The sequence below is a fragment of the Eumetopias jubatus genome, unplaced genomic scaffold (assembly GCF_037043125.1).
Source record: "Eumetopias jubatus isolate StellerSeaLion01/CBP00866 unplaced genomic scaffold, mEumJub1_p1.0 scaffold_1, whole genome shotgun sequence".
In the NCBI taxonomy this organism is placed as follows: Eukaryota; Metazoa; Chordata; class Mammalia; order Carnivora; family Otariidae; genus Eumetopias; species Eumetopias jubatus.
The window spans coordinates 171,779,757-171,791,879 of NW_028274807.1; the positions used below are offsets into that span (position 1 = coordinate 171,779,757).

At 47.1% G+C, this 12,123-nt stretch overlaps 1 protein-coding gene across 1 annotated transcript in view; it reads right to left on the reverse strand.

The window, feature by feature from the left end:
• Positions 1 to 12,123, reverse strand: part of ITPR1 (inositol 1,4,5-trisphosphate receptor type 1) — a 320,000-nt gene that overhangs the window by 52,229 nt on the left and 255,648 nt on the right. The window contains exons 45-49 of the mRNA XM_088027511.1: positions 11,278 to 11,388; positions 9,544 to 9,639; positions 6,842 to 6,964; positions 5,659 to 5,763; positions 2,684 to 2,876 (exon numbers count right to left, since the gene is read on the reverse strand). Coding sequence (XP_087883637.1) covers positions 2,684 to 2,876; positions 5,659 to 5,763; positions 6,842 to 6,964; positions 9,544 to 9,639; positions 11,278 to 11,388 — 628 coding nt within the window. The remainder of the gene's footprint in view (positions 1 to 2,683; positions 2,877 to 5,658; positions 5,764 to 6,841; positions 6,965 to 9,543; positions 9,640 to 11,277; positions 11,389 to 12,123) is intronic.

Consider the following 12,123-nt stretch of genomic DNA (forward strand, 5'->3'; position numbering starts at 1 on the left):
TGTGTGCGCGCCTGTGTGTGCGTGCATCCTCTGAGAGGAGCAGGGAGTAAGGCTTCCGGAGAGCTTAGGAACTGACTATCTTAATACCTGCAGAAGCAATTACTGAGTGACATCAGTCTTAGACAGACTTGGCTTTATATCTGAGCCCTGGCTACAGATGTACCAAAGCCCAGGTGATTCTGTGATACTTTTGGGAAAGGGGAAAGCAGCTTATGAATAAAGCAGATTTTTTTTTCCCTTGCAGATTTATTAGAAGAGAAATACGCTACTTAGAGGGGAAAACGTATTTTATTTTAATTACACTTCTAATGAGTACATTTCTCCCCTCGCTAAATATGCATATCATGTTTAATTCAGTTACTGTTTTCAATTTCTCTCTTACCAGCAGATAGCTTCGAAGCCAATTAAAATCTTTCAGTTGACAACTATAGCTGTTCAAGCTTTACTGAAACAAAAACTGTTTCTGAAACAAAGGTGGGCTAAATAAGAGAAGGTATCAGCTACAATGCAACATAAATCTTGGAATGACGATGTGGTCATTTGGCAATCAATCAATCTCAACTCCCCGCTTTCCAGGTGAGGGTCTAGGAGCAGTGAAGTCACCCGCTCAGGGCCACACAGCCTGTGGGGGCAGAAGTGGAATGGGAGTGAGAGCCCCCACCTCTTGGGGCTGAGGGCTTCCCATTGTGCCTGGTTGAAGACAACGTCCCAGAAGGAGAGATGGCAAGGTATCTCACCTGAGCAGAAGAGCTGAAAGCCCCTCTGTCAGTTCCTAAGCCTCTTGGAGAGCCTATACAATATTGATCTATTTTTCATAGGCTCTGCGAACTGTGAGGATGAATCTCTCTGGCCAGTCTTAGTAGACCCACACACTGAAAAGAGGGAAATCACAGTTGTAGTGACCACTGTGGAGGCCTGGATACATGAACTCAGGATCATCCCTGGAAGCTGGAATCACAGCTGACCCCAGCAAACCTAATGGCTGAAAATATAACAGTACGGAATAGATGTGGTCTATATCCACCTTATTTTTGGTATTTTTTCTTTCTCTGTTCACCTGAGCATTGTGCTGTGTAGATGTTCAAGGCCACTCACACTTGAGCTGGAGGAGCTTGCGTCAAGTCCACAGCAGGCTACAAGGACACGCTGTATCGGCTAGAAGTGCACCCTAAATCCCCCAGGATCCCTACCAACGAGGACATGCAAGCTGTTCTGCTAAAGGCCTCCGAGCCCCTCTCTCTGTCAGACACCTGGCTGGTGAGGAATGGGTTTTGGCTCCAGAAACATTTTCTTTTCATGATTTTATTTTTAAGTAATCTCTACACTCAACATAGGGCTTGAACTCATGACCCCGAGATCAAGAGTCATAAGCTCTAGCTACTGAGGCAGCCAGGTGCCCCCCAGGAAACATCTACTGTTTTAAAAATTTTATTTATTTATTTGTCAGAGAGAGAGAGAAAGAGAGAGAGCGAGCACAAGTAAGGGGAGCGGCAGGCAGAGGGAGAAGCAGGCTCTCTGCTGAGCAGGGAGCCCGACGCAGGACTCCATCCCAGGACTCCGGGATCATGACCTGAACCGTAGGCAGACACTTCACTGACTGAGCCACCCAGGCATCCCGAAAACATCCAATGTTTTAAAGTGCTGGATGATGAGGTAGCCCTTAGAGATGAGCGAGAATGTTGTGGGGTGGGGGTGTGGTAAGAACAGGGCCCCTGGCCAATGTGCATGTACAACCCTCTTTGCCACCAGCCAAACCCAGGGGTGCAGGGAGGTAGGGAGAAAAGTGGTGAGGTGGAAGAAGGGTGCAGTGAAGAACGCTGGTCTGTTCTGCCTAGGGTTGGTGGGAGGCAGAAGAGGACAGAAGCTCCCAGAAAGTGAGCTCTAACACAGCTTCCCCTCCTGCCACCCTGCCCTGCAGAAAGAGTCCAAAAGATCACAACTGTAGCTGGAATCCGGGGTTTCAAAGAAAAAAATCTGGCTGACAGACAGAAATAAAGCACGATCCTTTCTACGTTGGTCACAACAGTTGGTAAGGAGCGTACTGTCAGTACTGAAGGATCCCATTAAAATCCTAATAAAAACCAGGAGCTGAGAAGCCCTCTGGGATAGCCCTATAAAAGTGTTTTAGACGAGTCATTTCAACCTGACTGGCCAGGCATCGCAACAGGACTCACTGGTGAGCAACGATGAGTCTTATGTGGCAAATGATTCTACTGCCTATAAAATGATACTGGAGTCTAAAAACCAAGCTACCCCATATAAAAGGGGAGACTGGTGTCTTCAGAGCAGGTGAGCTAGTAAATGAGCAGTCAAGCTGGCTCAATTTCCTGCTCAAGTGCACCATCCTATGAGCTCAAAGACTGGTCTTTTCTCCCTTCCTTTTATTTCCTACATCAAGATACCAAAAAAGGACATTCTGAAAGTCTTGCATAGAGCTCTCCAATCCAATCCAATCAGATGGGGCATGAAGGGAGACTTTTCTGGGGAGGTGCCTCCCTGAGGCTAAAGCCCGTTTCTCAGCTACAAAGGTGTCTAGATCTGCCCAGTGCTCAGAGGTAGAAAGTGCCATAAATTAGGCTAGCTCTGCTCCTGCTTGGAGACACGCCCTCCACCACCCAGCCCAGGCTCGTGAAAGCCCAGGATGGCATGGCCCTGCCGTCCCGTGGGCGCTTCGCTGACCCACCTCTCAGTTTCTTCTGCCAGTTCATTTCATTGAAGAGGTCCTCAGACCGTAGGAAGAAGTCATTGATCTTGCTGCCTTGCTCATCCCTCTCTGTAGTGTAGTATATTCGCAGTTTTGACTCCTTGGTTAGGAATTCACATATGCTGGGCACAGGGAACACAATCTGTTCCATGGTTCGGTCTAATCTGACAATCTAGGGTGAGAAAATGGAGGAGCTTAAACAGTCATTTTCAAAAACCTTTCACTAAGAATCTTTGCTAAGATCATGGGCTTGGTGTTCACGACTGAGTATAATACAAACCTGTTCTTGCGTCTTCTCAGATCTTATAACCCCCAGACTGGGCCAAGTCTCTTACATTTATACAAAAAACAGTTTGGGCAAGTCTCCAAGAGTTGGTTGTTTTGTTTTGTTTTAACCTGAGACCCATCAATTTTACTGTGACTAACTTTTGTCTCAAGAATTTAAACTGTACTTTGTGTACATATCCAGATGAGGGGGCTAGGGCTGTCCAACAGAACTTTCTGTAATGAAGGAATGGTTCCGTATCTGAGCATCTACCCCACGTGGCTAGTGCAACTGACCCCCTGAATATTTAATTTTAATTTAAACAGCCCTACGTGGCTAATGACTTCCATACTGGATGGTGCAGCACCAGACTATGGGACAGACCTCACCTAAACTTCTCTGATAGCAAAATTAGTTGTTGTTTTTTCCTAAATAGGAACTTTAAAAAGAGACCCGTGGTTTATCCACTTGCAATGTCCTCCTATCTCTTACTCGTCATGGCATCTAAAGCATACAGTGTGTGAACTGGTCCGGCCATTTAACACTGGTGTTGTGCTCAGTACTCTTTGAAGCAGCTCTGTTGGGCCCCAGCGTGGACACCTCACAGGTTTTCTCCGTGTTCTTTCTAGAGTGGCTCAATCTCCAGAGAGGAGGCAGTCTGGTGAGGACTGTTCAGGTTCTAGGATGCTGTACTTAGTCACCATCCTGGGGGGGTAGGGATTTCAAAAGGGGTGCAGGTCACAGTACAACGGGGGCATGACCTGTCTTTACCCTTCCTCCCCAGAGGCTGGAGAAGTCAGGTGAGGCTCAGGGCCTACGCCCTCTTCAGGAAGATCTAGTTCTCACGTTCTCAACACTTTTGTTCCCTGACACAGCAAGAAAGGTGACTCTAGTCAGGCTGTAGTGGAAAGCTCTCTCAGATGTGTGACAGGTTCCCATAGCCCTATGTCTATAAATTCTGGGAGACGTGGTCTTTAGACCAGTGGTTCCCAAATCTAGCTGGACATCAGGTTACAGGAAGCTTCACTGTCATACTGATTCTGGTCCTTCAGTCAACCTCATTTAACTGGAATTGTGGTGTGGGGGTTGGTGACAGGAGCCTGCACATGAACCAGCTCCCCCTGCAAGTGACACTGCTGTCCAGACAGGCTCAGGGACCAACTCCGCAGTCTCCTGCTGGCAAGAGCCTGCCTGCTTTGCACAGTCAAGTGGGCCGTAGATCTCCCTAAGCTGAAGAGATATGATGTGAGACGTGTTTCTGGAATCCAGAGGGAAAGGGAGGCTTCCTGGCAAGAACTGAGTCCCAGACTCCAGGGCTAGCCAGCCTAACTCCTGAGAGCCAAAGGCACTCTGTAGGAAGCCACAGGGAGTAACCGGGTGTTCTCTGGCTTTGCACAGGTAACTCCCTCAGGAAAGTGGAAGAAATGGGTGGTTAGCCAAGGGCAGGATTTGAGAGCTAGGGACAGCATGCCCGGCCATGTCTCTCCATCATTCAGTATCTGTCCACACCTCCTTTTCATGATACTTAACAACTGGGAGTCAGGAGGACACATTCCAATCCTTCCCCACCTCTAACAGGCTGGGTAACCTTGTTCATAACTCTTAACCTGAGCAAGCTTCAGTCTTCTCTCCGGTGGACGAAGGAGCTCTGACATTCTATGTTGCAAACACCTAAAGCTTGTCTTTTAAGGGCCCCATGGGACAGAGCTGGCCCTGCCATCAAGCTTCTCATCATTAACAATAAATCAAGGGTATTTGCCCACATGCACTGCTTTGGTCAACTCATCAGTAAGGTGATGCATTTTATTAGGACAGCCCAGACACACTTGAGACATCAGGTAAGAATATATTCCTAAAAAGTCTCCATCCTGAACATTTCATATGGCCCAAAGGAGTCTGTTAGCCCTTCAAAATCTTTGTTCTGACACTGATATTGAATTTGTGCACTTCTTCCTTAGCTAAACAAGGCACACCATCCCTCACTGCCCAGAGACTGGAGACAGAAGTCTGTGTTCAATGCAGGTAACAAAATGCACCCAGGGGCTCTGGGGTTAGCCAGCCCTGTGTTACACACAATCCCATCTCTGGCCTTGCTAGCTGGGCTAATGACACACCCTCTCAGAGTCTTCTCTCAGCATCTCCCCATCTGCTCACAGAGGATGAATAAGGTATGCTGTGTGTATGTGTGTTTAATGCAGATCTGATGGTACCACTCGTGTGTAAGCCTCTCCCGAGGTTCCACACGGCTCTCCTGGTAAATCCGGACTTCTTGCAAGGATGGCGGATGGGATTCTGTAGGACCTGGGGCTGCCTGTGCTGCCCTCCCTGCTGCTCCCTGAATTCCAGCTCCTTACCCTCACCTAGCATCTCCTTCCTCAGGGCCTCCACTTGTCACTCCCCATGTCTGCAAAGCTCTTCCCTCTAGAATCTGCCTGTTTCATTCCGAATTTTCCGAAGGTCTGTGCTTGGACGTCATTCTTCAGAACAGGCCTCTGTGACCGCCAGTCTCCAACAGGTACCTCTGCTAGACTTTCTTAGAACACCTTCTACTTGTCCCCATGGCCTTGTCAGGATTCATAAGCAACATGCTGTTGCTCAGATGAATGACTGTGTGCCCACCCCAGCACAGGGCAGAACCCTCTGCAGGCCCTCACCACAGGCCGGTGCTCTGAGTTCCCCCTGCTTTTACCTCTATCTGGGCCGTGTGCTTGGCATAAAACTCCAGAGCTTCATCCCCATCCACTTGGCCTCCAGGTTTCAGCATGGTCTGAAGTTCTTTGTTATGCCGAGCCAACTAAAACGCAAATATAGAAAACATGGGAGTCACTGTCTCTTTGCGACAGGCACGTACGTACGTGCTCCTTTCCAGCCTGGGGTATAAAGAATGCAACCTAAGCAGCGGCAAGCTGAAGGGCAAAGGTGGCAGGAGGCTCGCTGCATTCCATCAAGGTGTGCTCTGCTTAGCAGCTATTTTGGGACCCTGGCAGAACAGCCTGGAAAGCTCAGGCCCACGTGAGGTCCCTCTTTCCCCTGATTTCTTTAGCCAGGCGGGAGGGAGATGGGGTTTTCTGTACAGCCACATGGAGTCTCCATTCAGAATGTTCCCAAACCCTCTCAGTGGCTAAACACGGGCAATGGAAGAGATGAAGGGCAGGAGCCTGTTTTCTATTCCTCCGCCAGCACGCTGTAGCAGGGCATACCAACCTCCTGCCCGGTACTGTCGCTGCTTTATCCCCAATTCCTGTACCTCAGTGAGGTGAAAGGGACAGGAAGCACAAGCCTGCAGCAGAGTTACAAGCTGCCCACACACATCAGCAAGCTCAAGGCACATCAACCTCCAGAAAAAGAAAGTATCTTCAAAAGCCCAGCCACTTGGGAAAAGAATTATGAAACAGGGCATTTTGGTGCCAAGGTAGGAAGTATTACTACACCCCCCCAAAAAGCAAACAAAAAGAAGTCATAATGATAAGTTAGTTCCCCAAGATTTCTAAATGTGATAGGCAAGGCAGCTGAGGTTTATTTCTTCAGATTGTTAAGACAGACTCATCAATATTTATGAAGAGCCTAAGACTCCTTTCAACTGTCTCCAAACACAGCCATAAACCATCGAAGTGTCAAGGCTCAGTGCGAAGGCTTTTAAGCAACGTGGGGATTTCCAAGGACATGACGCTACCATGGGAAAATGGAAGAGTCCTGGAACTCAGCACACTGGGTCAGGCTGCCACTCGTACCTGGGAGCCACATTATCATGAACACATACAGCCCGAGGTTAAAACCTTAAAGGAAAAGCAAGTTTAAGCACACATTCACCTTGGAATTCTGGCGCTGAAGGCCAGCAACATCTGGCGCCAGGACCTAGGGAGAGGTCATACCTGATGAGCCAATATGTAGATGTTGTGCCCCACGTTCCTGGGGGAGGCAGCTCCGTCCTCGCCATTTTCTCCATCCTCAAATTCCACCTCACCTTGCATGTAGGCTTTCTTGATCACTTCCACCTGCAAGAACGGTCAAGCAGATACAGCTCCCCATTTGAAGGAAGACCCGCCCGGGACTGGCATCTCCAGTCTCCACTCCTGGGGCAGACAGGGCCCAGGAAGCTCAGCATTCTTTCCTATCAGGTTATGGACCCAGCCTCAGAATCCTTCTCAACACTGCCACAGGCAGTCCCTACCAATCAGCTTCCACCGACATGAGAAATGAAACCCATTTGCGGTAGTCGGACCAAGAGCTATTCTGTTCCCTTGAAGAGGACAATGGTTATAAAAGTTCCTGGAAACAATAAAATAGGAAAATGTAGACTAGAAGCAAGACTTTTTCTCTCTCTACATTTCCTCCCGCCATCTCTCCCTAACCCCCAACCTTCGCCATCTCAGGAAAAACTAGTAAGAATTCCACTAGCCTTTAGAAAGAGCTAGTCAAACTATTATCTCTGATTCTACATTTTTCCCCTGTCCACATTTCTCCATCCCTACTCCATGTAAAAATAACACCATTAACAATTAACATCTACTGAGGTCTTTCTTTGTGCCAAGCACTGTGTAAGTATTTTAACATTTTTTTATTTTGGGAAACTTAATGCTCATAAACATTTTATGAAGTGTCAAAGATTATCATTTATTATGGATGAGGAAACAGACTCAGAGAAGTAAAGGGGCGTTCCTAAAATGATACAGCTAGTGAGCTGAGATTTGATCTCGAATCTGCTACCAGAGGACCCATGCATGTTGCTTTTTTTCACGCTGCAAGCACATTTCCTAGAGCATTTCTGTACCTGTCTTACTGTTCCCACCTACCTCGGTGCCCTACTCAGGGCCTGGTGGCTGGGTCTGCTCATTTCTCAATCTTTGCCCAGTGCCTAGCACAATGCCTTGGACAAAGTTGGGCCTGGCCAATGTTTATCACATGAACAAATCATTCGAGATTTAATCATTCAAAGAATAAGAACAAACCCTAAGTTGAAGGGAAAACCCAAGTTGAAGGGAAAATTAATCATTTTCTTTGATGATTCAGAGGGCATCTCAGCCTCCTGCATTGCCACAAGGCTATTCCTTGGAGTTATTTTTCATTATCCCAGAGCAAGCATGCAGAGGGCCACACATTTCTGTACTGACATCGGGTCTGGCCCTGAAAGTAATTTTGGAGAAAAGATCCTCGAGATTTTTGATCTCTGAGCTGGATTTCCTGTTAGTTCTGATACCAAACTGAATAGACAACATGTTGCATGGGCTGTGGGGGCCAGAATATACACGTATGTGCACATGTATATGCACACACATATGTGCAGATGTGTCCTAGACATGAGTGCTTCTCTTCTGTGTGGATTCTTAGAACCATGTTTGTTCCAGGAAGCCTCTGACTCTTGCCGTGAGCTGGGAATGATGTTCTCCAACCACAAGGGGGCCACCCAGAAGCCTGTGGTGCCCATGGCCCTGGGGGCTGACATTAACCCCTCTCCCCCCACCAAGATGGGGGCATGTTGTTGGTCCATGGGTCCATGAGAGTTGGAACGGGGTCTCTATGAAGTCATTCTGTTCCTACTCACGAGGGACACCTCAAGCTCCCCTCCCCCCATGCCCCCAGTTACATAAGCTATGATGTAAACTCAGAGAGGGAGTCCATCTCAGGCTAAGAACTCACTCCTGACCTCAGAGATCAAAGAGCTGGGCTCACTGTTAACTTTATTTCAAGGAATACATGAAGGGACTTTAGCCTGGCCCCCAGCGCACACAGGTCACCAGGCAACAGAAAAGTTTTAGTGCCCTCATTTAGTGCTGTCAGTTACAGTTTATTTGTGTGGGAAAAAGTCCCAACAGAGTTCTCTCCTCAGCTCATTTCACTGTCTCTGATAGCTGCCTGTCTCACAGGTTGCAGCACTAACCTCCACCCTGGAAGTCACAGCCCACTGTGAGTATCACCCTGCAAAAACAAACAAGATTTGTGTTTTCTTTGAAAAAAAAAAAAAAACAAAAAAAACACAAAACCCAAGACATCGGCACCCAAGAAACACTCTTCTGTCGCCCTGACTATTGGCCCCTGGAAGAGATGGGGATTCCTTAGCTCTGGACGCAGACAGAGCACGAAGAGCTGCAGTGAATGAGGAAGGGGGAGGAAGGAACTACAGTTCATGGAGGGCGCTGTGCTAGGGGCCTGATGCCAACTGTCTGGTCTCGTCTCCAAAGCCACTCTCTGGCCTACAGGATATTATCATCTTCCCTTTAGGGATGAGGAAACTGTGGCTCACAGCGGTCAACTGCCCACCCAAGGTGACGGGGCCGAAAGGGAGAGCTGTGGACTTGAACTCCAGGTTGCCAGGCTCCCAGCCCCCAGGAGGGGAAAGGAGAGGTGAGGGCGGCTGCCGTCTGTGGCTGTGCCTCGGGGAGAGGGCAGACCCCACTCACTCGCAGCACTACCTCCTTTCTCCAGCCTGGTCGGAGGCCTGAGTCCGATGTTCTCTTTAGACTGCTGATTCTTTGGCATCCTTAAGAAAACTCAAGGCAGCAGGTTCCCTTTCTGCCACAAATCCTGCTCTGACTGTGCTTCGTGTCACGGCCAGGGGATCAGCCACCCAACTCACCAGTTCCTTCGGCCTCATGTTATAAAGGATCCTCTCTGCGTTCTCACTGTCGTGCCTGCTCTCCATGATGGCCAGCAGCAACTTGGAAGCGTTGTTCTAATTGGGACAAAGGGAGGAGACAGTGGAGAGGAGCAGCCTGGGGTAGCTGGCCCGAATGCATGTGCCCAGTTGAGGCAAGCACTGCAGCCTGGCCAAACAGACAGACATCCCGCGGGAGAACCACGGTTCTAGCACAGCAAAACCCACCCGCACGTGACAGAGAACTAGCCACTGCAGACCCCAACTGTAACTGCAGATTCTGCTTTGAGTCTCCGAGGAACATGTTTATTTGGGCATAGCTTCTCCCTAATGTTACTTGACACAAGTCCTAGTGGAAATTGGGAATTTAAACATGGGTGTTTATGGGTGTGTTGGCACCCCCATGATGCCAGTGGTTGGGGAAGAACCTGCTATTGGACCCATGATGCCTTCAGGGCAGGTGTGGCTTTAAACCTGTTATTCAAGCTTACAGGGCAGAGAAGATAGGCAATTAAGGTAATTCCTCTCTTTCTTAAAATATTACTATCAGCTCTCATAACCCCTAATATTATAATGAGAGTACAGCTGACACCAGTTAACAAAGGTGACCCAAAGGAGCACCGTATGCATGCCAAACCCTAATTTCCCATTTCATTCAAAGTTTTCATGTGCCCACACCCTGTACTTCTTGGCTTGACCTCATTTTAGGTCCTGGGCCTAGGATAACCTGTATGCTTCTTTGTGTATAGGACTGGAAAGTTCTTGCTATTTTTCATAAGAGGGGGGAAGTATTTTTTTCCTTCCCAAGTATGGGTCACAACAATTCGATCAGGATTCTGTGCCATCAAATAGTGGCCTTTCAGAGCACACAAATTTCTACCATAATCCACAGATTACTGGATTAGTTGAAAAAGTCACTGGAAGGCTGATGAGTAGCACATAAAATTCTGTTCATTTCAGGCTCTCATCATATACATTCTGATAAATGGGAGCCAGGCACATGAGCTTGAATTAATGTTCAAGTCAATTCTACAACACAGCTAGTCAAAGGAATTAAAAATAGCACACCCACCAAAAAAATCCATTTAAATCATACCCCCAAATCAACTATCAATTTGGACTCTCCATTCTAAATACTAAAGGAAAAATAAAAATAATTGTGCAATTCCTGTGGGCTTCTGTGTTAACACCTTCTCTAATGACCTTTTTTTCCCATGACACTGTTTATGCAATAAACATAGATTAGCTTTTCAGCCAAACCCTGCGGTTCTAGGCAATTCTGTGACAATGACAAAGTGTTCACTGCTGTGTATGGGTGTGAGAGAGAGGACGGATCTCAACATGCCCCGACATGGGAACAGTTAAAAAGGAAATGTGCTCAGTGAGGCTAACACAGTCTGAAATACTTTGGACACCCAAGAGGTCTTTGGACTCTTAAAGAATCTTTGGAACTCCTAAATACAAATGAGGGTTTTCTTTTGGGGGGATATGCTTAAGAAATCAACATCAGAAGTGGCATCCTGTCCTAAGACCCTTATTTGGAGGGGAAGACTGAAGTTTTGCATTTTAGTCAGAACTTACAACATAGATCATTCATTTAGTCTAAACGAGCTGCCGTATTTAGTTTCATAACATTGACCGTATCACGTGCAGAAGCAAAACACAAAAGTGACTATTTTCACATGCTACTGTCTTTTGCTTTCAATTCCTACTTGCCTTCAGTTCTAATACAAGGTCCATCCTCTTCTTTCCCAAAGGATTGATGTCATTAAGGATCAGGGCTGTGATGATGTCAATGCCATTGGATTCATGGGTGGCTATGCAGTTCTGAGGAAACACACACACACACACACACGCACACAGACATTTACACATATGCTGGTCATAAATCTGATGTCAAAAGCCAAGAGGCTGAACTGCTATTTCAACACAATGCTTGCCACTCCCAGTAATGTCTCTAGGGGCGAGCTGCAAATTTTCCGTGAGAAAGTGGTAAAAAATAAAAGACAGATGAAAATCGCTAGTTTCAGAATTAACAGTAAACAGCAGGAAAGTCCCCATGCACTGTAACTGATAAATTGGTCGTGTCTAATCCAAACAGTGCAGTAAAGTTGGCTTTTGTTCTTAAGGGAAAATACGGTGTGTGACTGATTCTGAGTTCTGAGACCTGTTTTCCCCTTCAAAGGTGTGTTCCATTCTCTCTACATCACTTGGTTTTCGTACTGCATACTTTTGCTTAAGGCTTAAGCCTGGAAAGCAAGTTTCCTGTTTAATTCACACAATACCAAAATTAATCATCTTCCCCCAGGTAAGGTCCCCACTTGCAGCAGAATCCATTCCAGTATGTGCCTTTTAACAGATCTCTGTTTGGCAGAAAAGCAAACTTGAGGTTATAAGGAAATTCACTTAGATGTTAGATAAAGCCTTTTCCCCCAAGCCTGTTTTAATTTTTTTGTTCCTTTTCACTTCAACTTTGACTACACCATCTGTCTTATCAGTGAACCAAGGGAGGAAAGTGGATCCAACACATGCTAACCTCATATTTATAGCCAACTATGACCA